Source organism: Girardinichthys multiradiatus, chromosome 24, assembly GCF_021462225.1.
Source record: "Girardinichthys multiradiatus isolate DD_20200921_A chromosome 24, DD_fGirMul_XY1, whole genome shotgun sequence".
NCBI lineage: Eukaryota > Metazoa > Chordata > Actinopteri > Cyprinodontiformes > Goodeidae > Girardinichthys > Girardinichthys multiradiatus.
Genome location: NC_061816.1, coordinates 23,927,643 through 23,955,598, shown reverse-complemented (window position 1 = coordinate 23,955,598; position 27,956 = coordinate 23,927,643). Strand labels below are relative to the sequence as shown.

General features: G+C 42.0%; 2 protein-coding genes across 3 annotated transcripts; both read right to left on the bottom strand.

Annotated features, from left to right (window-relative positions):
• Positions 1 to 547: 547 nt before the first annotated feature.
• On the bottom strand, positions 548 to 2,802 carry LOC124861834 (putative claudin-24). Its single transcript, XM_047355781.1, has one exon. It carries the CDS (start codon positions 2,342 to 2,344, stop codon positions 1,676 to 1,678), a length of 669 nt encoding a protein of 222 aa, XP_047211737.1. The 5' UTR covers positions 2,345 to 2,802; the 3' UTR covers positions 548 to 1,675.
• Positions 2,803 to 9,785: 6,983 nt separating this feature from the next.
• On the bottom strand, positions 9,786 to 20,836 carry LOC124861291 (protein downstream neighbor of son homolog). 2 transcript variants are annotated; one of them, XM_047354878.1, is made up of 12 exons: positions 20,320 to 20,836; positions 19,847 to 19,912; positions 19,552 to 19,752; positions 17,704 to 17,882; positions 17,498 to 17,573; positions 17,325 to 17,427; positions 17,089 to 17,197; positions 16,826 to 16,957; positions 16,536 to 16,734; positions 12,926 to 12,995; positions 11,982 to 12,112; positions 9,786 to 10,168 (listed from the first exon to the last, which is right to left on the bottom strand). In XM_047354878.1, exons 1-12 carry the CDS (start codon positions 20,650 to 20,652, stop codon positions 10,025 to 10,027), a joined length of 1,743 nt encoding a protein of 580 aa, XP_047210834.1. In that variant the 5' UTR covers positions 20,653 to 20,836; the 3' UTR covers positions 9,786 to 10,024. The 2 variants fall into 2 exon arrangements, with proteins under 2 accessions (XP_047210834.1, XP_047210833.1); XM_047354877.1 differs by having other exon boundaries at positions 19,847 to 19,915; positions 20,320 to 20,835.
• Between the last annotated feature and the right edge of the window lie 7,120 nt (positions 20,837 to 27,956).

Below are 27,956 nucleotides of genomic sequence, written 5' to 3'. Positions count from 1 at the left end.
TAAAAATACTTTGTTAATCTCAGAGGTCAGTTGCTCAAATAGCCACTTGTTACAACCAAGGTATGCAGGAAAACCATCTTTGAATGCACAACATATCAAACCTTGATGCAGATGGCATGCAGGAACAAACGATCACCTGTGGGTGTTTACATGGCAGGACACTCTGAATTAAAATTCAAAATTCTACAGCAAAATTTCTATTTCAGCCTCTCTTGACTAGTTCTGGAACAACAAAGACAACAAGGAGGTTTTCTGATAAGAATAAAAGTGAACATGTTATAAGTCTATTTAGTATGGATTATGTAGTTTCCAAATGGTCCCTGAATGTGCCATCCTGGCCTGTTCAAGAAAAGCATTTAAAAATACAGAAAATAGTGGCAGGGAACAGAAATTTAGGATGGAAAACTGCTCTCTGCTTCCATAGGTTTGTCATATTTATACAGTACAAACAGTTTAGGGCCCAACAGTAAACCTTAGGGTATCCCACAGATAGGTTACTTCGGACAAATCAGTCAACATTATTTATTTGCACATATTTATATTTATTTGTCAAAGGATGTGCCAACCAGCTTTCAACATATATCTTAAGCTATTTCATCAGCAATATATAATGTATTTTGTCAAAAAGCAATGAACATTTGTGCTCTTTGTGATGTATTGCATTAATTGTATGTTCTACTAGTTGCACTACAGACATTAAATCGAATTGTACTGGAAATGAGTCAAACTGTATTTCACATTTTCTTAAGTACAATGTTGCAGAACACAAGCAGTAGAGACACTGGCTGGGAATTGAACTCCAAGAGTTTATCCTAATTTTGATATATTAAAGTGATAAATATTTTTTAAGTTTGTTGACATGCAGTAATGGGGCTACAACAATAACCTCTGGAGAATCAGAATAAAACTGAATAAGTTCAAAGTTTGTTAAAGCAATATCATGTTGAACTCATCAGTTAAAGAGAGGATTTAAAGCAGTTCAATTTATCATTTAATCTGGTGACATTTAAACATTTTATTTGATTTCAGAACTGGACAAAAAAAACAAACAAACCCCCTTCTACTCAAAATTATTTATTGACTCTTGGACTAAAATATGGACTCTTTATTGATAATTTGTGTCCCTCTTGTGGTGAAACAAACATTAGACTAATTTTAATAATATTAAAATTAGTCTAGTAAACCTGGATGGATGTTTTTTTAATATGACTCCAGTACTAATTATTAAAGACAACTGTTAACAAGGCTGATCTATAGTGATTTGTGTATTATTTTCCTTTTCTGTTTTTCACTCATGCCCATCTTCTATGTTCCCAGGACTGATCTGCAGTTGGACATCAAACATATCTTCCAAGGTCAAAAAGGGGGTGAAAGCATCGTTGTACCTGCCGATCAATGCTGCTGATTAAACTTTCCAATTACACCACAATGTCCACATAATAGCTAGAGAGTGCTAAATGTCGTTAAAAATCTTGGTCAGGTGAATGGCAGAAAACAGGAAATAGCAGCTTTTTGTTTCTTTGGCTCCAACAAACTACAGATATTTCCACATGACATTTGATAGGACGTTAAGATGTGAAATAAGTCCACCTCTGTTCAAACCTTCACATCAACTCAGATTTCCAACCATGTGAAAGTTAAAAACTTTCTCCTGGTGGGTGCTCCAGATGTGTTCTCAGATGTATTCAGTTCTGATTCTGATGGATCGCTGTCTCTGCGACACTGGGACCAGCGGGATGTGGACAGGTAGGTTCTGGTTCTGCTCCTGCAGATACAAAGAAGAAATCAGCAGCAGCGTTCCAGCCAGCAGGTGCAGGACTCCAGCTGTCCAGCCACAGAACAGAGAATCACCAAACTCCCAGCGAGAAACCACATCCGGCACTGACTTATCAAAGAATCGCACCACAGTCAGATGAGCTATGTAGGAGACTGGGACCAGGACCAGGATCCCAGCTGCCAGGCTTAGCATCCCTCCTGCTGCTTTCAGGACCTTCTTGAGGCTTAGCTCATCCATCTGGCGGCAGCAGCTGTTGATCAGGTTTAGGCCCATGATGGCCAGCACCAAGCCCACCAGCCCAAAGCCCAGAGCAGCACACATCAGAATGCGGGCCAGTTTGATGTCTGGTGGCAGACCCAGTAGGCTGTTGTATGGCCGACATTCCTGGAGACCCAGGTCCTGGACAACACATGACTTCCACAGTCCCACTTCCAAACTCTCAGTGGGGAGCAGGTCTGTGGATAGGGTAAGCCAGAAGGGCATCATAGTAGTGCACAGAGAGCAAAGCCAACCCACTGCATATAACAGGGCCCCCAGCAGTTCTAGAGTCTCAACACTCTGGTCCATGATGGTCTCAGCTGCCAGCTGTCATGGAAAGGTTTTGGTCAGACATCAGCCCCTCTTGGAAAGGAACGCCACCATCCAGAGCGACTGAAAGTGTCAGCTGCACCCCATACCAGTCAGAGAGGACTCAGTGATTGGTTGAATGATAACAACAGTGTGGCTGTGAGGTGGCCTGCAGGCAGCAGACAGGATGGTACATCTCTGACTGAAAAGCATTTGAAGTCCCCCCTCCTCACCCGCTGCAGCGTCACCAGGCACGCCGATCATTTGCCACAGTGTCTGTTGACTCTTTGTTCTTGGAGAAAACAGGAAACAAGGACAGACAACAGGCAGCCTGATGGAGCAGACAGATTCAGGTTCACCAGTTTTTCTGGATACATTAGTTTAAGGTTTCCAAGCACCATTTTTACTGAGCTTAGCTCAACATCATTTGAGAAAGCTTTGAGGAATAAAATGACATGTTTCTGCTTCACAAACCTTTTAAGAAGATCAAATAAAATAAAAACCTTATATGATTTATTAGAAAAGAGATCAGAAAATACAGCTTCAACATGTTCCATCAAAATGAGATTTCTCCAGGTCACTTTCTGTTGTCTCTGAAAAGACTGTTTGACTACATCTGATTAACAGTAATTGGTAAAAATCCATCACTGATTACTAGTTCCTTTCAGTTCAGTTTTATTTATATAGCGCCAATTCATAACATATGTCATCTCAAGGCACTTCACAAAGTCAATTCAGTGGAATCATAAAGATTTCATATCAGGTAAATACATTCCAATTAATCCCAACTATTATACGGTGCAGTCGTATTATTCAAATTGGTTAAAAGGTTTTCTATTTAACGAAACCCAGCAGATTGCATCGAGTCAGTGACTTGCAGCGTTCACTCCTCCTGGATGAGCATATAGAGACAGCGGACAGTCACTGGCGTTGACTTTGCAGCAATCCCTCATACTGAGCATGCATGTAGCGACAATGGAGAGGAAAACTCCCTTTTAACAGGAAGAAACCTCCAACAGAACCAGAACCAGGCTCAATGTGAGCGGCCATCTGCCATGACCGACTTGGGGTTTGAGAGAACAGAGCAGAGACACAAAAAGAACACAGACGCACTGATCCAGGAGTACAGGTCCTTCTCAAAATATTAGCATATTGTGATAAAGTTCATTATTTTCCATAATGTCATGATGGAAATTTAACATTCATATATTTTAGATTCATTGCACACTAACTGAAATATTTCAGGTCTTTTATTGTCTTAATACGGATGATTGTGGCATACAGCTCATGAAAACCCAAAATTCCTATCTCACAAAATTAGCATATTTCATCCGACCAATAAAAGAAAATTGTTTTTAATACAAAAAACGTCAACCTTCAAATAATCATGTACAGTTATGCACTCAATACTTGGTCGGGAATCCTTTTGCAGAAATGACTGCTTCAATCCGGCGTGGCATGGAGGCAATCAGCCTGTGGCACTGCTGAGGTCTTATGGAGGCCCAGGATGCTTCGATAGCGGCCTTTAGCTCATCCAGAGTGTTGGGTCTTGAGTCTCTCAACGTTCTTTTCACAGATTCTCTATGGGGTTCAGGTCAGGAGAGTTGGCAGGCCAATTGAGCACAGTGATACCATGGTCAGTAAACCATTTACCAGTGGTTTTGGCACTGTGAGCAGGTGCCAGGTCGTGCTGAAAAATGAAATCTTCATCTCCATAAAGCTTTTCAGCAAATGGAAGCATGAAGTGCTCCAAAATCTCCTGATAGCTAGCTGCATTGACCCTGCTCTTGATAAAACACAGTGGACCAACACCAGCAGCTGACACGGCACCCCAGACCATCACTGACTGTGGGTACTTGACACTGGACTTCTGGCATTTTGGCATTTCCTTCTCCCCAGTTTTCCTCCAGACTCTGGCACCTTGATTTCCGAATGACATGCAGAATTTGCTTTCATCCGAAAAAAGTACTTTGGACCACTGAGCAACAGTCCAGTGCTGCTTCTCTGTAGCCCAGGTCAGGCGCTTCTGCCGCTGTTTCTAGTTCAAAAGTGGCTTGACCTTGGGAATGCGGCACCTGTAGCCCATTTCCTGCACACGCCTGTGCACAGTGGCTCTGGATGTTTCTACTCCAGACTCAGTCCACTGCCTCCGCAGGTCCCCCAAGGTCTGGAATCGGCCCTTCTCCACAATCTTCCTCAGGGTCCGGTCACCTTTTCTTGTTGTACAGCGTTTTCTGCCACACTTTTTCCTTCCCACAGACTTACCACTGAGGTGCCTTGGTACAGCACTCTGGGAACAGCCTATTCGTTCAGAAATTTCTTTCTGTGTCTTACCCTCTTGCTTGAGGGTGTCAATAGTGGCCTTCTGGACAGCAGTCAGGTCGGCAGTCTTACCCATGATTGGGGTTTTGAGTGATGAACCAGGCTGGGAGTTTTAAAGGCCTCAGGAATCTTTTGCAGGTGTTTAGAGTTAACTCGTTGATTCAGATGATTAGGTTCATAGCTCGTTTAGAGACCCTTTTAATGATATGCTAATTTTGTGAGATAGGAATTTTGGGTTTTCATGAGCTGTATGCCACAATCATCCGTATTAAGACAATAAAAGACCTAAAATATTTCAGTTAGTGTGCAATGAATCTAAAATATATGAATGTTAAATTTTCATCATGACATTATGGAAAATAATGAACTTTATCACAATATGCTAATATTTTGAGAAGGACCTGTACTTTCTATGGGAAAGGAAAGTGAAACATTAATGGTGATAGCTCCTTTAGAGGCTTCATCTAGGAGAGAAAGACAACTAAGGAGATGAACTCTGAGCCAGTTTTTAAGTCTAGAGTATGAAAAAGAGCACATTCAGTTAGTTACAGTAGAAGCTCAGACAGTAGCTAGGTTTAGGAGAGACAGGGTTAAACACTGAAAGACAGGGCCAAGTGGATCATCTGTAGAAGGTGAGTATTAAGTTTTTGGCAGCAGCAGCTTGGCCCATGTCCCCCTCCAGGAAGGTGTCACAGCTAAACACAGAACCAGGTCAGGCAGCTTGTAGAAAGAGAAAAATCAGAGAATAATGCAAAATTGGAGGGTAGTATGAGAATGTAGCGAAGAGAGTGAAAGTGGTCATTATGTCCTCCAGCAGTCTAAGCCTATAGCAGCATATCTACAGAACCAGCTCAGGATAACCTAAGCCACTCTAACTATAAGCTTTATCAAAAAGGAAAGTTTTAAGCCTAGTCTTAAAAGTAGACAGGGTGTCTGCCTCACGGACTAAAACTGGGAGCCGGTTCCACAGGAGGGGAGCCTGATAACTAAAGGCTCTGCCTCCCATTCTACTTCTAGAGACTCTAGGAACCACCAGTAAACCTGCAGTCTAAGAACGAAGTGCTCCGTTAGGAACATATGGAACAATCAGATCTCTGATGTATGATGGAGCTACAGGGGTTGGACAATGAAACTGAAACACCTGGTTTTAGACCACAATAATTTGTTAGTATGGTGGAGGGCCTCCTTTTGCAGCCAATACAGCGTCAATTCGTCTTGGGAATGACATATACAAGTCCTGCACAGTGGTCAGAGGGATTTTAAGCCATTCTTCTTGCAGGATAGTGGCCAGGTCACTATGTGATACTGGTGGAGGAAAACGTTTCCTGACTCGCTCCTCCAAAACACCCCAAAGTGGCTCAATAATATTTAGATCTGGTGACTGTGCAGGCCATGGGAGATGTTCAACTTCACTTTCATGTTCATCAAACCAATCTTTCACCAGTCTTGCTGTGTGTATTGGTGCATTGTCATCCTGATACACGGCACCGCCTTCAGGATACAATGTTTGAACCATTGGATGCACATGGTCCTCAAGAATGGTTCGGTAGTCCTTGGCAGTGACACACCCATCTAGCACAAGTATTAGGCCAAGGGAATGCCATGATATGGCAGTCCAAACCATCAATCTGGGCATGCAACAGTCTGGGTGGTTCGCTTCTTTGGGGCTTCTCCACACCGTAACTCTCCCGGATGTTGGGAAAACAGTAACAGTTTGGCTATAGCAGCCCGGCCGTGTATATTGACCCTGTCCCGACGGACAGTTCTGGTGGAAACAGGAGAGTTGAGGTGCACATTTAATTCTGCTGCGATTTGGGCAGCCGTGGTTTTATGTTTTTTAGATACAATCCGGGTTAGCACCCGAACATCCCTTTCAGACAGCTTCCTCTTGCGTCCACAGTTAATCCTGTTGGATGTGGTTCGTCCTTCTTGGTGGTGTGCTGACATTACCCTGGCTCTTGATACATCACAAAGACTTGCTGTCTTGGTCACTGATGCGCCAGCAAGACGTGGACCAACAATTTGTCCTCTTTTGAACTCTGGTATGTCACCCATAATGTTGTGTGCATTTCATTATTCTGAGCAAAACTGTGCTCTTACCCTGCTAATTGAACCTTCACACTCTGCTCTTACTGGTGCAATGTGCAATCAATGAAGACTGGCTACCAGGCTGGTCCAATTTAGCCATGAAACCTCCCACACTAAAGTGACAGGTGTTTCAGTTTCATTGTCCAACCCCTGTAGATCATTAAGGGCTTTATATGTGAGGAGGAGAATTTTAAATTCTATTCTGGATTTAAAAGGGAGCCAATGAAGGGAAGCTAAAATAGGAGAAATATGATCTCTCTTTTTTCTTAATTTTCATCAGAACTCTTGCTTCAGCATTTTGGATCAGCTGAAGGTTTTTAAATGCATTTGTGGATATCCTGATAGTAAAGAATTACAATAGTCCAGCCTTGAAGTAACAAATGCATGGACTAGTTTTTCAGTGTCACAGGTTATTTCTAATTTTGGCAATGTTCCGGAGGTGAAAGAAGGAAATCCTAGAAACCTGTTTAATATGGGATTTAAATGACATGTCCTGGTCAAAAATAACACCAAGGTGTTTTACTCTATTACAGGAGGTCAATTTAATACTGCCCACCTTAATTAATTAAGCAGTTTCTTTTTCAAAGATTCTGGTCCAATGACGACAACTTTTGTCTTGTCTGAATTTAGAAGCACATTTAAAGTCATCCAAGTTTTTATGTCTTCAAGACATACTTGTAGTCTAACTGGTTGGGCTCATCAAGATTCATGGATAAGTAAAGCTGAGTATCATCAGCATAACAGTGAAAATTTATCCTATGCTGCCTGATAATTTGACCTATTGGAAGCATATACATAGTAAAGAGAATTGACCCAAGTACTGAACCCTGTGGTACTCCACAATTAACCCTGGAGTTTGAAGATGATTTATCATTTACATGAACAAACTGGAATCTGTCAGACAAATAAGATTTAAACCAGCCTAGCGCTGTTCCCCTGATCCCTACAGCATATTCCAGCCTTTCTAAGAGAATATTGTGATCAACTGTATCAAATGGAGCACTGAGATCTAACAGGACAAGTACAGACACAAATCCATTAATAAATGTCCTGTTTACTGTTATTATTCTCTTTGCAATTAGAGAAAGTAAGTGCAATATAAATATTTGGTTTGAATTGAATATCTCTACCAGTGAAGCTGCAAAAAAATAACATTGTAGAGGAAAATCCTTTCAATTTGTTTCCTTTCTTCAAAATTCAGTTCAAATCAGAATTTATTAAGTTGGGTGTTTTTTCTTTGTTTGTTGAGCTTGCCTAATGTGCATTATTTTTGTGGCACTCAGTTTGTCCTTAATTATTAAAGAAATCTCAAAAAAATTAAAATCAACTGAGTGGAAAGAGAAATATATCCAGTCTGTTGTTGTCTTGTTTCTGTTAAACTGGAGAGCAAAGTATTTTGCAGACAGCCTTTGACTCTTGTCTAACCCAAAGTATTTTGCAGACAGCCTTTGACTCTTGTCAATATGATTGTTACTAAAATCTGCATTTTAGTCTGTGCATTTTAGTCTGCACAGACTGAAAATCTTATTCAGTCTGTGCATTTCCACTGAAGCAGAGCCAAAACTCTTGCTCCATGAATCTTGTAGATAATGCGGACAAATCAGGAGCTTTTTTTCCCTCTGACTACAGAACTCGTCACTTTAGCTAAATCCATTTTCAGGTTTAGATCAGAAAAATTGACTCTAGATTAATGTTTTTGAACAAAGAAACCTAAGCAGTGTAAATCTGGGTGCTGCAGTGTATATCTTTGACCACTAGAGGTTGCCAAACTCATCTCAGTAACGTTCCCTCCACAGTGGTATAAAGTAGAAGAACAGTACAGTGGAAAATTGGCCCGGTTCTTAATTAACCCGGATATACTCAGAACATTTTACCCCTATCCCCACAACCTAAAACAAAAACCCTATTCCCTCACACCAGTTATTTACATACAGTGTATAAAAGGACCCTGAATAAAATCAGGCAAAGCTTCTCCTGTTTAATGTCAGTTATAAAAAAAAACAAAAAACTAAATTTGTTCTATTTGCTAAATGCCAGAGCAACGACAGAGAATTTTTTAGACAATGCGGTCTTACTTTCAGGGACGTACACACATTCATCTCTGGGACATAGAACCCAAATCCTTGCTGTCATGATCACAGCAGCAGTGATGTAGACACTCAGGAAAGGGATGCAGCAGCAGCGGCGGCATCCACACAGGGTCAGGGTCAACGGACAAAACTGGATGGTGCTTGCAGAGGTGTGACCCATTGCAGGGGGGTGGGATTTCCAGAATCGGCTTCCATCTGAGCTGAGAGCATTCTGAGATGCTTTAGCACTCGTTTCATTGATCCATCTGGAGTTGCTGTTATTGGGAGTAAAAGTGCAACAAGCATCTGCAAACATACATGAACTACCTAAAAAATTAAAATAACGTCCAACGATTAAGCAAAATTAACAGTAAATCTTTAGATAATCCATTTCACATTCTTCGGTAAAAGTGAGAAATCATAATGAACTTGTGGAATAGAACAAACGATCAGAAAATCCTCAATTCAAGAAAATTATAAATTTCTTTTTTTTTTTTTTGGATTAAAGTAATTTAACATGAAGCTGAATTATTTTTGTAAAACAAAATTCAAATATTTTGGAAAATCACTGTTTGTGTTTATTCTGTGTGTGCAGAGCTTGCCAGTGCATGAATTCCCTCTTTCATTGACTGTTCTATCTCACTGCCACACTGGGCTGGTATTCCCTGACACACTGGAAGTTGTTTGGCTAAATTAACTATTCAAACTTGGTTAATGACTTTGCACATGGGTTTGTGCTAAAGTGGGAAAATATCTTTAACTTCATTGACTAGCACACCAGCATGGATTTCTCCTGCTGTCTGAATGCATAAATCCTGTCCTAGTTTTCCTCAGTTTGGTGGTGGTCTCATTAGACACGCTTTGTTCCCGTTTTAGTTTCAGAACAATGAAAAACATTTCAGAGGCGAGAAAACATCTAAAAGTGATGACTTGAGTAACAGCTGTGAAGGGGAAAAAAAAAATCACAGTAATCAATGCATATTTTAATCACAATCCTACAATTACAATTAATACAATTAAGGCACAAAACACTGATAAGTGAAATGACTGAAAACCAAAAACGTCAATAAAATGATTTGCATATATAAGATTTATTAACATTCTCTAAAAAAAAACTGCAAAAAATATATCTATGCTTGATAAAAAGAAAAGGACTTGAAAGCAGTGACATGGGATGTGTGATGGTATCAGACATGCTGTTTTATCCACTCTTCCAGGTGTAGCTGTGGTTGTTCATTGCAATGTGTGTCAGAGCAGTCTTGCCCAGTGTGGAGGGCATCTGGAGCCAATTAACTGAAGCAGGAGGAAGACCACAATGAGCCAGGTTTCCCACTGCCTTGTTACGCTGTAATAACCCAGAGACACAACAGTGAGTGTATTTTTAGATAAGCAGTCTGAATATATAATATAGTTCCGGTTAAGATGCAGATTTTTGTTTTAATTTAATACTTTTCCATTAGTTACAGAAAAGGAGAAAACTAAACAGAATTACTAATACTGGACCTGGTATAACAAAAAAAATAATAATTCAGCAGAGTTGAACAGAACACAATAGTAGCAGTTTTGAGGCTAATTTGAATTCAAGATGACATCTCATGCAAAGATCCAGGTACTGTGCAAGATTTCTACTCCTCTGGATGAAAAGTTTAATATCTTTCCACATTACAGTTATTTTCCTCTTTGTTATTAGGAAACGTATCCGCAAGATACATCTTTGGTTTGAATTGAATATCAGGGAAAATCTTCTCAATCTGTTTAACTTTTCTTAAATGAGCAAATGCAGAAACTTTGAGTGGTCTTTTATTTTCTCCGACGTAACTAAGGTTCATTCACACAGAAAATGCCAAAAGTTGTTTCTAATCAAACTCTTTCTATAATTGACTATTAATCCTGTTATGCCAGTTTCAACTCCTTTCAGATATCATCCTGAATTACAATTTTTAATTCAGATCCATTTCGTTTTTTGTGGTCCACATTTTGTGAGATATTGATTAAAAACCTACTGTACATGTGTGATACAACTTTTTTGGTTGAGAAGCCTTTGACTATAAGGCTGGTGAATTTTATTTTCCATATTAATCAGGGTTTTGTCAACCAATCCTCTTTCTTTATGAGTTGTCAATAAAGTTAAGAAATGTATTCTGGTTTTCCTCCATTAAATAAAAAAATATTCTATTTTATTTGTTAGTATATCTTATGAATCTACTTCTGGCATGGCCCTTGACAGATAATCTTCCACCGATTGTTTTCTAGTCACTGGCCAGCTGTGTTTTATGCATTTGTGCAAATAGAAGGTACCAGTGATAGAGATGTATCGTTAAATGAGTTTTGTTCTATTTGTATCCTTCCTGTTTCCAGACCATTTCTAATGCGTTTTACGGTTGCATTTTACTGTGCTGCCCTAGTATTTATGTTTGGCGGACCAAGACGTTGCTTATTTTTTAGAAAGATGTAAAATTATTTGTCTTATGGTAGGTCTCCTGTTTTGCAAAACACACTGTGTGATTAATTTATTTATTATATTAAAGGTAGTGTTGAGAACTCTTGTCAGTATAGAATGGAAAAACAGTCAGGGAAAGTGAAAAGAAAAGGAAAGAATCTCCCATTGTGCCCGCTAATTTAAATCAACGCCTACAATGTTTCATTAACTATTTATGCTGAGATTACACCGCAGTCCTTTACACACTCGAGCAATAAGGACGGAGAGTAGTGGTTTCTCTTATGAAAAGTGAAATAGCATCTGCAAAAACACAGCGGTTTCACAGGTTCTCCTTCCACCATGCTTTGAATCTCTAAGTTCTGACGGAAGGCTTCTGCCAAAGGCTCATTATTAGTTGCACAATAATGGATGACAGAGTCTCCCAGTTTTACTCTTTTTCCACCTTAAGAGAATTTGAGCAGAATTGATTTACACACAAAATTAATTCAAGCAATGATATTCAAATCTTATCAGATGTGCCTGTACTAGAGTGAACCCTATCATGGTATTAAAGTGGCCGGTTCTGAAAAAAGGTTTTAAAAGTTTCAATAAAAAAGTCCTGAACACTGTGCAACCAGAACAGAGCCAAGTATACAGACACAAAAACCACATCAGAACATGTAAATGAACATGTGAAGCTAGTGTGTCAATATATTTTACTTATCCATAAATATCTTACCTGTTCCTGACAGGTCTCTATGTTCATGACAGCAGTAGGGGTATGTGTATAAAGGGCAGCAGAGAAATTGCCTTTTTGTGCAGTTTGAAGAAGAGCTGTGATGGCATGAAGAGATGAAGGAAGGATGGGTCCTACAGTAAAGAAAGAACAAAGGTCACCTGAAGCCACTTTATAAGAAACATAGATCTAATCCATTTCCCACTGACATCACATCAGTCATTCCAAATCATAATGTAATGTAACAGACAGCAGTTCAATTCAGTTTATAGTGTTATCTACCATAACTGACTCAACAACACAATCCCTACACATACACTCTCTATTATCTTCCCACACACACGTCAGCAGAAGACAAGAAGTGATGAAGGTAAAACAAGGTGGAGTAGAGGCGTTCTTCCACCGCGTGGTCATCTGGGATTGGCTGATGCAGGAGACGAGGAGAGCCAAGAGGTTGGGACCAACCTGTGCCCCAATGATGGGGGTGATTCCCCACCTTTTACAACCAATCGCTGTAGTTTAGTGTATAAACTGAATGTATGGACTGAATGATTGTCTTCCCTTGGAAACTATGAGCAGGGATTCACTTTAATGTTACACTCATTAGGTTCAATACATGATCTCAAAAGAGCTGAAAAAACTACATGTAAATCCCATGAAGGGTAGAACGGTTTCGCTGTAGGCTGCTACATCTCGTCCACTAAGCCCACTAATCTGACTGCATGATTGTATAAGCTACTGCCCCCCAACCATCTGCCTTCAAAAGTGTGTGTGTCATTTATTCTCGTTATAAATGCAGCTGTTCTGTTTCTGGCCTCACAGGTTTGTTAGAGAAAGTTAGAGAACAAAGCATCGTGGAGACCAAGGAACACAGTTCAGGGAGAACATTGACCTTCAAATCAACTTTTTCATGCATTTAGGCTGATGTAGTGCTGGTGGTTCTGTACCTGTGAGCTCCAGACTGCTTGAGTGCTGGTAGGTACAATCAACCAAGTTCTTCACGCTCACGCTGCGACCCTGGAGAACACACCATCAAACAGATGCTGATCTGCTCATTTCACATTTGCATGTGTTTGCAAAGGAGTTCTAAAATGCCTATTTTTTTAATTTTTGGACAAATAATAAGAATAATAATTATTTTTCTAAAAAGGGTTTCCTCTATTTGATACAATTAGAATCTTGTAAAAGGCACTTCAAAACATACAAGAAGTAAGATGATAGAAAATCACTTAGTCACGCTCCAGGAAATGGTGTTATTAGGGGTGCACTGATTGATCGGCCGACCGATCTTATCTACTTGTCTAACCTATTGTGCAGGTTTTGTTCGTTCGTTCGTTCGTCGTCTTCCGCTTATCCAGGACCGGGTCGCGGGGGCAGCAGACTCAGCAGAGACGCCCAGACGTCCCTCTCTCCAGACACCTCCTCCAGGGGGAGCCCAAGGCGTTCCCAGGCCAGCCGAGAGACATAGTCCCTCCAGCGTGTCCTGGGCCGTCCCCTGGGCCTCCTCCCGGTGGGACGTGCCTGGAACACCTCCCGAGGAAGGCGTCCAGGAGGCATCCGGTATAGATGCCCGAGCCACCTCAATTGGCTCCTCTCGATGTGGAGGAGCAGCGGCTCTACTCCGAGCTCCTCCCGGATGGCCGAGCTCCTCACCCTATCTCTAAGGGAGTGCCCGGCCACCTTACGGAGGAAGCTCATTTCAGCCGCTTGTATCCGTGATCTCGTTCTTTCGGTCATGACCCAAAGTTCATGGCCATAGGTGAGGGTAGGAACGTAGACCGACCAGTAAATTGAGAGCTTTGCTTTTCGGCTCAGCTCTCTCTTCACCACAATGGACCGGCACAGCGCCTCCTGAAGCCGAGGTTCGACTATCGGTCGGACTCTCCTCTCCAATACCCTGGCGTAGGCCTTACCAGGGAGGCTGAGGAGTGTGATCCCCCTGTAGTTGGAACACACCCTCCGGTCCCCCTTCTTATAAAGGGGGACCACCACCCCAGTCTGCCAGTCCAGAGGCACTGTCCCCGACCGCCACGCAATGTTGAAGAGGCGTGTCAACCATGACAGCCATACAACATCCAGACACTTGAGGTACTCAGGGCGGATCTCATCCACCCCCGAAGCCTTGCCACCGCGGAGCTTTTTAACCACCTCGGTGACTTCAGCCTGGGTGATGAAAGAGTCCAACCCCGAGTCCCCAGCCTCTGTTTCCACCACGGAATGCGTGATGGCAGGATTGAGGAGATCCTCGAAGTACTCTTTCCACCGCCCGATAATGTCCTCAGTCGAGGTCAGCAGCCTCCCGCCCCCACTATAAACAGTGTTGGCTAAGCACTGCTTCCCCCTCCTGAGGCGCCGGACGGTTTGCCAGAATCGCTTCGAGGCCAACCGGTAGTCCTTCTCCTTGGCCTCACCGAACTCTTCCCAGGCCCGAGTTTTTGCCTCTGCCACAGCCCGGGCCGCAGCACGCTTGGCCTCACGGTACCCGTCAGCCGCCTCAGGAGTCCCACAAGCCAACCACAGCCGATAGGACTCCTTCTTCAGCTTAACAGCATCCCTTACTGCCGGTGTCCACCACCGGGTTCTGGGATTGCCGCCACGACAGGCACCGCAGACCTTACGGCCGCAGCTATGGGCAGCAGCATCGACAATAGATGCAGAGAACATGGTCCACTCGGACTTTATGTCTCCAACATCCCCCGGGATCTGGTCGGAGCTCTCCCGGAGGTGGGAGTTGAATACATCCCTGGCCGAGGGCTCCGCCAGGCGTTCCCAGCAGACCCTCACTATGCGCTTGGGCCTGCCAAGTCTGTCTGGCTTTCTCCTCCTCCAGCGGATCCAACTCACCACCAGGTGATGATCAGTGGACAGCTCAGCCCCTCTCTTCACCCGAGTGTCCAAAACATGCGGCCGAAGGTCTGATGATACGACAACAAAGTCGATCATCGACCTCCTGCCTAGGGTGTCCTGGTGCCAAGTGCACTGATGGACACCCTTATGTTTGAACATGGTGTTCGTTATGGACAATCCGTGACTAGCACAGAAGTCCAATAACAAAACACCACTCGGATTCAGATCGGGGAGGCCATTCCTCCCGATCACGCCTCTCCAGGTGTCACTGTCGTTCCCCACGTGGGCGTTGAAGTCCCCCAGCAGAATAATGGAGTCCCCGGGAGGGGCACTATCCAGCACCCCTGACAGGGACGCCAAGAAGGCAGGGTACTCTGCACTACCACTCGCCCCGTAGGCTGAAATGATAGTCAGAGACCTCTCCCCAACCCGAAGGCGCAGGGATACAACCCTCTCATCCACTGGGGTAAACCCCAACACGAGACGGCTGATCTGGGGGGCAACAAGCAAACCCACACCAGCCCGCCGCCTCTACCCGTGGGCCACTCCAGAGTAGAAGAGAGTCCAACCCCTCTCAAGGAGATGGGTTCCAGAGCCCACGCTGTGCGTGGAGGCGAGCCCGACTATTTCTAGTCAATATCTCTCGACCTCCCGCACAAGCTCAGGCTTCTTCCCCCCCAGCGAGGTGACATTCCACGTCCCTAGAGCCAGCCTAAGCATCCGGGGATCGGGCCGCTGAGGTCTCCACCTTCGTCTGCCACCCAATCCTCTTTGCACCAGTCCCTCACGGTTCCCCCTGCAGATGGTGGGCCCACTGGGGGATGGCCTCGCGTCTCTCGTTCGGGCTTGGCCCGGCCGGGTCCCACGAGGAGCAACCCGGCCACCAGGCGCTCTCCGACGAGTCCTGACCCCAGGCCTGGCTCCAGGGTGGGACCCCGGCTCCGCCGTACCGGGCGACGTCACGTGCCTCGATATTTTGTTCTTCATGAGGGGTTCTTGAACCATTCTTTGTCTGACCCATCACCTAGAGCCTGTTTGCCATGGGAGACCCTACCAGGGGCATTTAGGCCCCAGACAACATAGCCTCTAGGATCATTTGAGCACTCAAACCCCTCCACCACGTTAAGGTGACGGTTCAAGGAGGGGTGCAGGTTTTGTTTCTTTTTAAAATGTGAAAAATGAAAGATGTAAGGAACAGCAATACTCTAAATGTTTCATTTCTATTTCACGTTTGTATTGTTTCACAGGTCTCGTTCAATGTAAAATTGGAACACTGAAGGAGTATTATGACATTATAACACGTGTCAGTTATAAAAAATAAAAATAATTGGTATCTGACAAAAATCGGAATTGGCAGGCTTTTTAAAGATTGGTAAATCTGCCAGAAAACTGTGACCGGTATACCTCTGGGTGTAATGTTTGTTCAGTGGAAGATTCCTCATCAATGCGATAAATAATTATAATGATTTATTACCAGATAACGCCAGAAACTTATACAAATGCATAACTGCTACCGTTTTACCTACTGGCAGGTTTTCTTCACTGTTCTGACTTAAAAACTGCTGAAAATACTTCAATAAACCTGCAGGATCTTCTTCCATGATGCACACTAAATGAATTCACATACTGGGAAATCAACCCAGTTAAACTGAAACTGTTCAGGTTTTAGACGAAGCCTTTCTCCGAGCATTGAGAAGGACTATCCCCTACCTTCAGCACATTCATGGTAGCCCCTCTGAAGGCAGTGGGAGCCAGCAGGGTTGGTGGTAGACCAGTCTGAGAACCAGCTGCAGCCACCACACTCTTACAGTTGATGAGGAAGTTGATGAGGTTGAAGGAGTGTGATCCCTCCACACAAACAGCAGATTCTGGTTTATGGTCCAAAGATAGAGTCGGACCTTCTTTTTGTCTATACAAGTGGTCAAGGAGCCTTCAGTGTTTACTGGTTTTGTACTGAATAGGAACAAATATCACAAAAACAAGGAGCAGGAGGAGGATACAGCTGTATGTTAATGCTTTCAGGCTTCCTTATTTGGTCCTGAATTCCCATCTCCTTTAGCCAAGACAAGCTGTCATCGTTATCTCGGCTGAGTCCTTCATCCTCTTTCTGACACTCTTCATCCCCTCGCAACCTACAACATTTACATTTTAAATTATCCCACAGTCAAATCCGGGAAGTGTACAGTATAACATAACACATGCCTGTTCAGGTTTGTCATGTCTTAAATCTACAATGCACACAGAGAAAAAGAGAAAAGCTCACAAATCCCTGTCCTGGTCTTCCTCCTCTTCCTCTACTCTCTGGTGAACAGCATCGTGCTGCTTACGGATCCTCCTGCTTTCCTTCAGCAGGGGAAGACTGAACTCTACACCTTAAGAAAGACACGAATCAGACATGAAGCCCAGCAGTACCAGGAATGACGCTCTGATTGTTCAGGATAGTTGATACAAAACTGATAAAAATAAATATTCTCAGGTTGGATGGAATTGAAGCCTTACCTTCAGTCCTCATTGCTTCTCTGAGACCTCGAGTTGTAGGAGAAATTAGGGCGGTTATGCACTCTGACCCGGCAAGCCCTGCTGCCCTGAACAACACTGTGAACTGAGGCACAGCAGAGGCAATTAGGGAAAGAAAACCAGGAGGGATTAAACACTGAAGCAGGTTAATGTACCTGATAGGAGCAAACATAGAAGTATGGGCAGAGCCCTGCCTTTAACAGACTGTAGAGAGATGACAAACTGACTGACCTAAAGAGAAGAAAACAGCTTTCATTGGTTGCTGTGGTCAGACACCTGCCTCCTTTTACAGGAGCAGACCTCCAGGAGAGAGTGTTTATTGCTGATCAGCACCAGAGAGCAGACAGTCACACAGCCTCACCATTCCTTCATGAGACTCTCCTGTACAGCAATGTCCTGAGTCCAAGGGCTGTTCTTCCCAGAGAAGCTTTTTTCAGCATTGATCCTGGGGAACAGTGACAGCCAGGGAAGAGACGGGTGCTGCCAGTACACCAGGCACTGCTGGAAGGCAGAACGGACCTCAGACCAGTACCTGGGCTCCTGCAATCCACACAAAGCACTACATTCACTGGGGGGAGGAACCAAAAATAAAAATCAATGATTACATTTTCATTTCACAGAGAGCAGACATAGGTATGCAGGTAACCAGCATAAAGGGCTACGAAAGAAAGAACCAGAGGTTTCCTGGCTGTATGGAGCATAGATCAACATACTGCCACCCGTCACCTGCTGCTGCACACTGCTGGTCAGCTGGAAGAGAAGATTACTAAAGTTTGCCACCTAAAAGAAAGAAATTTGGCAGTCTGGACATTTTTTTGAACGGTGATGTTGTGAAAACCAAAAAGCACCACCCATCACTCTGATTATAGTAACAGTTTAGATAACAAGCTACAAACAGCACATCTGCACAGACGCTGACTCTACCAAAGCAAACAGCCTGACAAATAAACCAGCTAATATCAGCTGCTCAGACTGATAGTACTCTATAAAGAGAGAATCACACAAAGTGCTGCTCTATAAAACACCTTCATCATATATCAGATAACATTTATCATAAGATCAGTCTCTCTCATCAATATCTGCTCCATAAACGCAAGAACATCAAACAAACACAGCAAGTATGGTTAGGCCAACTTGGTAACACCACCAAGATGGACCCTGCAACCCATGACATACTGTAACTAGTAAGTATAGTCACTATCTGAAACATGCTTAACAACCATGAAATTCCTCATCAACTCCCCAGGCTGCCTACAAAGGTTCTGATGACTCAGCCATACTCGACTGGGAAGACCAAGGAGCTGGTGGTGGATTTCCGCAGACCACACTGACACCAGTGGACATCCAGGAAACATCCTAGGTAACTGTGTGTTCACCTGAACAGTAAATCAGACTGGTGTCACTGATGGGTCAGAGCAGACTCCACCTGCTCTTTAGGACCTTTTTTGACCCTGTGGTGGCATTAGCCATCTTCTAAGGTGTAGTATGTTGGAACCCCAACTGGAAGCGGTTTGCTGGAAAAGTGAGGTTTAAAAACGAAGTCAGAGGATGCACAGAGATGTAAGCAGCTTTTAAAAAAGAAATTATGTTTGGATGGAGCCACATCTAGACATGTCTGTGGTTCATCCAGCATGCAACAGGGCAGGAGAGAGCAAGACTTTCAGCAGGTAACAGGACGGCTAAGCAGAGTTTTAACCTTTTGACTTTTCAGCCTTTATCGGTTGTGGAAGAAGCTGGACTAGGAAATGCTACCTTTTGGAATTGAGATAAGATCAGATAGACTGCTGTTCAGTTATGCTATCTGTGCGCTAAAATAAGATGTTACAGTCAAACTAAAATGACAGGTCCATAATCATTTTTCTCATATTTACAGTTTCTTAAGAGAATCTGGGAGTTTTACAAACTGATCGGAGATCGAAACAAACCTCTCACTGTGTTTCCCTACTTTGGGCCAGTTTCAGTAAAAACCCAGAACCACTCGGGTTCTGTAATATCCTCAAGTAAGTTTTAGCTAACAGTGTGTAGGATGGGTAGTCTCAGTTGCTGCTTTAGCATTTCGATAACATCCTCATATTTCCCTCCTCCTGTGTCTCCTGCATCGATTGGAGGTCGGTCTTTCCCTGAACTCAACAGGAAGGTCTATATGAGGTCTAATTAAGTAAGAGTGCACTCTTACTGAAGTAAGAGGTGAGTTAATAACATGAACTACCTGCAGATTGGGTGGCAGAGTGCTAAATTGAGCTCTGCAGCTGTTGCTGAGCCCCAGAGCTTCTTCCTGGGCTTTTGGTTGCTCTGTCCATGTCAAGGAGACTGGAGAGGTGAAGAGCACCCGAGTTTTCAAGCTCCAGTCAGCTGGATACTCTGTACTTCTAATGGGAGCAATGGAGACAGGAGCAACTGCCAGTGGGTCCTAAAACAGAAACAATGAGGACATATGAGCACGTTTAAGGCATTAAGGTACAGTTTTTGTAGCAATACATCTACATCAGTTAAAAAAAGCCCACCTCGATCAGCAGACTATTACCATGTTGCTCCTCTATTTCCAACAGAGAATCATCTTCAGAAGGATTCTTCTACAACAAAACACACTCAAGTTTATAATCAGCAGGTCAAAGGTGAGTTTGTGCTTTAGAATGGAACTAATATTCAGTCATCTCGGGATGACTGTTTTTTTTTTTCAGGTTATGATCAGGTTCAAATATATAAACATTGTTGCAGGCGATCCAGCAGAGACGAGCTGACTTTCCTCTCAAATTGTTTATTAATTTACATAATTACAGATTTTTCCAGCTGATGAGCTGAAACAGAGTCAGTTTTATTAAAGAGGATCATGGTGGTGTTTTAACTCCTTCTTGATTAGAACTAACTTTTTGCTTGAGCTGTGACCTTAGTTAGTGCATTTTGATCTGGCTGAAATCAATGTAGAACTGTTATAACACTCTAACACGCAGGCGCAGTTTAGATTTAATGATTCTACCTCCGCTAAGCTGTCTCTTGTTGGAGGGTCCCCTGATTTCCTCTCTGTGGACATCAGTTTCATCAAAACGCCCACATCTTCACCGTCCTCGTCTTCAACTAAAACTTTCTTCGGACGACTGGGCGCGTTGTCCCAAGTCACAAAAGGATTTCTGCGGTTCCCTCTGCTCCTGGACTGGCTGTGGAGGCTGGGAGGCGCGGTGGGGGCAACAGTAGCCGTGGAGGAGTCGCTCTCTCCAGGACGCTCAGCAGCATTTCGGGGTCTTTTTCTCCTCAGCCGAACGAGCTCAGCAGGCCGCTTACAGATGGACCAGGAGGCGGACTGCTGAGTCATGCTGGAGGTTTCAATCGACACAACTAACGAACAGAACTAAAAATAAAACAAATAATTCAAACACAGTATCACACACTATTTGATTGTTGCGCCTTCCACACTGGGTAAACGCCCCTCTTCTTCTTTTCATATTTTTCGCGTTTGGCAACCGTCGTGAAGTTGCATTACCGCCATCTACCGGACTGGAGTGTAAGACACACACAAAAAAACAAAAACAAACAAAAAAAAAAAACACAACAAATATTATTTTCTATTGACCTGGGATATTTAAATATCTAACAAATAAACATAGTCTATGATTGTTTCCCCCGTAAATTGTTTAAAGTCAAGTTTTTCTTGTTTCCTCTGTTGCAACATTTCTGTTCCTTCTAAGCTGTTATGGATGCACACTACTGGATGATTGCAAGAAAAACATGGTCCAGTTTGATGTTTACCTATTTTATAAATTGTGTTGTTTAACTATTCTAAGTGGAGTTTATGACGTTTTCTTCCTTCCTTTTTCTAACCCATGTTTGTCTTTTACCAACATTTTGAGTATTATTAAATCACCTTCCATTATGAATAATATCCAAATATTCTTGCCAAACTATATTAACGTATTCTTTGGTGAGGGTCTTGACTTGTGCTTTGGATAACATCATTTCTGTGCAGTGTGTGTTGTTTAGGTTCTCTGTGATTGTTTAGCTAAAATATTGACCTTACCATCTATATCTAGATGAGCCACATAAATGAAAGGCAAGCCTTTAATATGTATCTGGGTTTGCATGTGATATATTTTCCATAAAATGCCTGGTCTGCACAATGTGTTTCCTGTTTTTATATTTTGGAGAACTGAAAAGGTGTCAGAAGCTATTGATATATTTTTCTTATTATTGCTTTTTATATTGCTATAAATTATGTTGTTTCTACTGCTAAATGATCATTTGTTCTGGTTTTTACTGCTATGTTGTAAGTTGTTATTAAGTCTTTTACATCTTAACTCATTTCAGTGATAATGTTTTTTTCGCTTCTATTTCCCACACTGTTCCTTGTATCTCCAGGTTCCTTCTGTTTATGATAATATTAAATTAATAATAATACATTTATTTGTATAGCCTTATAAAATAACCAATAGCTTAACCAAAGTGCTTTTCAATGAGTAAAATTGTCAGAACAAGAAATAAAACAATGTTGGGATAATAGAAAAATAAAAATAAATCCTACTACTAGGTATTAAAGCCATCCTAAATATCTCAGGTCAGAGATACATCTTAATTCAGCCAGGAATCTATTGCAAAGTCTAGGAACTGCCACAGAAAAGGCTCAGTCACCCCAATGCTTATATTTAGACCTGGGCTCCTCCAACAGGCGTCGATTTTAGGCCCTCAAGACTCGGCCATGCATGAACAGTTAATAGATCACACAAATGCAATCATGGCAAACCATTTAGAACTTTAAAAACAAACATCAAAATTTCAAAACTCTAAACCCAATGGGGCACCAGTGAAGGGATTTAAGTATTGGCGTGATGTGATCCTGTTTGATAGTGTTTGTATTGAAATGGGCAGCAGCATTATGGATGGTTTGGAGGTGACTCAATAAAAACTGGTTTATACCAAAGTACAGGGAATTGCAGTAGTCCAAACGCAAAGTTATGAAAGCGTGGGCAGCCTTTTAAAGGTCATTACGACTTAAAAACTATTTGGCTTAGGCCAGGTGCCACATGTGAAAGAGGCTCATCCTAACCACATTGTTTATTTTTTTGTCAAATCTGAGTCAAAGAGCATACCAAGACTTCCCACATTAGGGGTACAGAATCAAGGCTAGCTACTCTTCTGTTCAGTTTTATCCTTTAGATGTAAAAAAATGACCCACCCACTGCTTAATATCTGAGATACAGCCAGACAAAGAAGTAGTAGCTTCATCCCTGCCCGAATTTACAGGCATATATATTTGTGTCATCTGCACAGCAGTGAAAGGACAGGTTGTGTTTTACAGTGATTCATCCAAGTGGTCAATGCCAAGGATGGAGCCTTGACAAGAAAGAGGGGAAGTAGAAGAAGACATGTTACCAATCAGAGAGAAACATCTCTCTGTTCAGTATGAAGCAAACCATTCAAGTGCTGTGTCTCGAGTGCCAACATTGTGACTTAGATGTGACAGGAGGACTAAATGGTCCACCATATGAAACGCTGCCGTGAGGTCAAGTGGGACAGTTGGGCATCCAGGAAAAACACAGACCGCGCAATCACTGTGGACTCAAACAACAGTCTCAGTGCTGTGATGAGATCTAAAACCAGACTGAAACTTTCAAAAAATAAGGCTAGTTTCTGCAATTGATTAAAAAACACCTTTTTCCATGTTTCTGTAAAGAAAGAGCTAGTGAGAAACTGTTCTAAAAGTTGAAAGTACAGAGGGGTCCAAATGGCCTTTTGAGTAGAGGCCATGTTTAAAAGGGGCAGAGATGACACCTAATAAAATACACATAAAAACTGCCTTCTTGTGTTATTCATGCCCCAATACATCTGCCATACTGTCCAGATATGATTGTTAAGTAGTGGTTTCATCTCAGCTATATGGGAATGTAAAATTCAACTGCTTTGGATTTTAATGTTTACTTTGCTTTCAAGGTCTTGTACAGTGTCTCTAATGAACCCATATGTGTTTGGGCTGACTGTCCAATGACACGGCTCTTCTAGGCTTTTTAGACTGGACTGGAAAACTGAATCTAAAGGACAAAATCGTTGTAATTTTTGAAGTCATGCTGTGAGGAACAGTGATCAGACATTTTGTCCTTTCAGAGTTTAGCCAGAGCTAATGTTTAATAACCAGGTTTGAAAATGTGTGTAAGGCAGTCTTTAATAAACAGTACGACTGCATGTGTTGACATCACTTATTCCCTTTCCAAGAGGGAAAGATAATAAAGTGGTGGTAGGACATAAAGCCTAACATCATAGCTCATATTGGATGGTAATCACTGTTCCTTAAATCTAGTCATAACAGATGTCTCCTTGCTGCTTTCAGGTGTCACCTCAGATATTTTTGCTCCCTTCAGGTTTTACCTTTATGTGATCACCTGTCCTGAGGTAGCCATGCCTGAAATACTCCTGTCACCATTTGTTTGTTTTCAACCATCAAATATTGCACGCTTTTCCACTCTATGTTAATCAGTCATGTTGATTTACCCTGTTAAACGTTTTAAGATATTCAGCAAAAACACCTCCTGGTTTCCTTCAGATGTTGCCTCAGCAGACCTCTGTTAACTATCCTTGATAACTTGAAAAATAATTCCTGTATTTTGAGCTCATCATCCTCCTCAAATGTTCTTTATTTTCTGCAAAATGCAAGTTTCACTAATACCCTTTGCATAACCATGTTTCCCTGTTTTCTTAGTGTTTTATTTAATGCACTGTAACCTGACCTGAGCCTAGAAAACACCACGCCCTCTCTCCTGGGTCAACTCCTATTTCTTAAAGATCATACAAATGCCTTCCTTTCTGATCTTTATCCCATCTCTGTTGCCAGTTTTTACTCGTCACGCACATTTCTTTAATTTTTCTTTAAATTCTGTTTAGCTAAAATATCTCTCTCTCATTTATCTTGACTTTTATATTTGTCCTGACTATCCCAGCTTGTCTTTTTCTACTAATAATTTAATTATTCAAGCAATAAATCTTGCTTACTGAAAGATTGTGCACAAACTGATGACACTCTTGAGAATAAAAGCTAAACAAAGACAGAAGGCAACCTATTACCAAGAAAAAGCAGTTAATAGAGCAGAGGTCAGTAGTTATGGAGGCAACACTTTCAGTATCATCATAAAAGTGCAATTCTTCTTCTGGCTCCTTTCACCGAACATCTCAAACACATAAGTCATTATCTTCCATCAGTTGAGCTCAGTTTGAGCTTCTGACACTGGAAAGTACTGGATGGCCTTAAACCTACCATGGACAGCAGCAACACTGCCCTGGAAAAGTATATTTTACCTTTGAAATTGTTCACATTACAACCATAGACGTTTATGTATTTTATTAGAGATTTACTGTATGTTACAGACCAACACAAGGCAGTGCATAATTGTGAAGTGGAAGGAAAATAATACAGGAGTTGTCTATGGTGCTGGAAGGTGAACCTCCATCCCAGTCTTAGGCCCTTTGCAGCCTCTAACAGGTTTTTGTTCAGGATTTAACCAAGTTTATTCCCATAGCACATCCAAAACAACCACAGCTGACCAAAGTACTTCACACAGTAGAAGATCATCAACTCATACAAAGCATGTAAATAATTCAAAGGCAGATTTTCAAAGGCAGTTTTTAGTTTGGTTCTAGGGGTGTCCAAGAGCCACTGACCGGTGGTTTTAAGAACCTTGGCTGGATTGTGAAAGTGAAGATGATCAGACAGGTAGTGGAATGCCAAGCAATTACTAATATGGGGCTTTGTGATTGTGCTTTTTGCTTCCAGTGAGAAGGTAAGCTTCTGCATTTTGTACAACCTACTCTATCCATCCTCCAATACTCTGTAGGAATGCTGTGTTCAAGGAGGTACTCCACCATACATATGGTTCTGCACATAGGCTAAAAAGTTCTGTCTTGTTTAAATATAGCATGTTCTTCCACATGTTGTTGCAAACTGCAAACAGGACTTCTTATGGATTTCTTCTAACAATGGCTTTCTTCTTACCAGTCCTCCCTTAAGGCCAGATTTATGGAGAGAAGGATTAATAGGTGTCCTCTCAACCTGAGCTGTGGATTTCTGCAGCTCCTCCAGAGTTACCATGGGCCTCTTAGCGGCCTCTCTGGTTGATGCTCTCTTTCCCCAGTTGATGGCAATGTCTTGGTAGGTTTGCAGATTGTCTGTATTTACTAATATCAGCCCGGTTCACTATTAGCATTAAAATCCATCCTGAGAGATCAGAACACAGAGACTCGGTGGACATGCAGTCACAGTGTGTCATGGCTTGGTGTTTATCACAGGTTCATTAATTAAACTGAACTATCTTTTTATGCAGACATTAATAGAGCTCAAAGTCATCTGAGTTGCACCTTTATGGAGTTATTCCAGTAAAGACTCTAAATCTTCCATGTGAAGCTCATTAGACCAGATCACAGAACAGAGGGGGAGAATAAATAATGTGGGGCTTTTTTAAGCTCAGCATATCTAAGTGGTTCTCATTTTAAACCAGGCTTATGTTTCTGAGTGTAAGTTTGTCACAATTTTGATTCACATAGAAACTAATTAAAAATGGACCTGTTACAGTGACACTATAGTGTATGTAAGTAGTTGTAGTATGTAAGAATACCATTTAAAATACTTCAATAAAATTGTATTTTACTTACAACAGCTGCTGGTATATTCAAGAAAATACAGCAAATGGTTGCAGTTCAGTTTCTTTTACTACAGTAATATACAGTAACATTGATGACAGTTTGACTGTATAATAAGTTTATTCTTACTCTGCAGTCATGGCCAAAGGTTTTAAGAGTGACAGAAATCTGCTTCCCTTTTTACTCTGGCATCAGTCTAGATTGCCATGGACAGCGGTTTAATGATGTGAAAATAAATTTACGTTTATGAGAACTAACAAAAACATAATTTGCACTGTGTTTAAGTCTTTCTATATCAAATGACCTGCCAGCATCATTCTAACGAACTTAAAAAGTTGGCTCAGAGGAAACATTAATGAGAACAGGTCAGCTGATATCACTGTGTCCTTCTGACTGAATTAGAACAGAACAGTTGCTTTAAATAGGAGAGAAGCTTAAAGTCATATTTTTCACCATGGTTACCTCCAAAGAAATAAGTGCCAGTAAGACCGCAACCAAATCGGTCTATGATCGAACCATCAACAAGCAGGCCCGGTCGCCTGGACGGACGAAAGCTTCAGCTGCTCTGCAGAAAGGTTCAGCGTGTGCAAGAAACACCAGGCAGTGTAAGGACCATCTGGTTGTAAACACTGCAGCGCTTGTTCAGGGATGGCAGCAGACAGGTGTGAGTGTTTCTGAGACTTCCGGATGCTGGCCTGGTGTCAAGAAGGGCCGAACAAAAGTCTCAACGACTGAAATTCCGAAGAACTTATCAGGATTGGATCAAAGAAAAACTGTATAAAAGGAATTTTCTTAGATGAAGAACCCCTTCGGACTGTTATGGACATCTGGAAAAATAACTTTCTGGAGAAGAAAAGGTGAACGCTACCATGTCAGGTGTTAAGTTACCAAAACATCCTCCAAGACCAGTTTTGCTCAAAGCAAAACTTTAGCAAAATGGTGATGAACCAAGCTTTTTTCAAGCATGATAGAGCACCATGTCATCATGTTTGATGACTGAGTGCCTTAAGCATAATTGAACACTGCAGCTTCATGGCCAGAAAACTACATAGGTCTTAATCCTATCAAAACCCTGTGGTCATTCTCAAAATACAGTTGACATATAAAAATAAGAATGGAAGTTAAGGATGGGTCACTGTTGGTCAGGATTTAGTACTGAAGCTGACATCTAGCATGCCAGGATAATTCTTCAGAGGTCTTAAAAAAAGAGAATATTAACACTTTCATAAACTAATTCATTTGTCAATAAAAGCTTATGACTCATGGAATGTTTATTATCAAACATCAGCATACCAAACACCAGACCATAAAATGTAACAACAATGAAGCAATAAAGTTTACAAAATTTGTGGTAGGATCAAATCTTTTGGGAAAAATAAATCCATAGGAGTAATGTTGGGAGATGTAGGAACTAATTAAAAGAAAGGCGGAAAATTTTGAGGTAAAGAGCCGATATTGTTAAGGTTTTCATTAGGAGTTAACAAACTGAAGAAGAGAAAATCCGGAGGACAGCTCAGGTTGAGACAAAAATACAGAGGCAAGGGTTGCAGAGTTTGGACAAGTGCAAAGGAATTAGTGCATTTATTGCACAATGGATGTTAAATATGGAGCTACTAGGGATGAAGATAAGGCTGCAGAGAAGATCTATAGATAAAGTGAAGGAAGGTATGCAGAGTTGGTGTGACGGAGGAGGATGCCTGATCTAGTGTGAGATGGGGATATATAATCTGCTGTGGCGTGATCAGGAGGGGATGGTAATTTAAAGAAGAGAAATATGATGATTCATTGTTTTGTTCAGTCTGGAAAATCCAATGTGCATCTTGCCTTTTGGAAATAAGGTCAACACTAAGGATATTTGTGTAATCACAGTATTTGTAGGCTGCATGATGGTGCAGTTGGTAGCACTGTTGCCTTGCAGCAAGAAGGTCCTGGGTTCAATTCCCATCTGGGGTCTTTCTGCATGGAGTTTGCATGTTCTCCCCATGCATGTGTGGGTTCTCA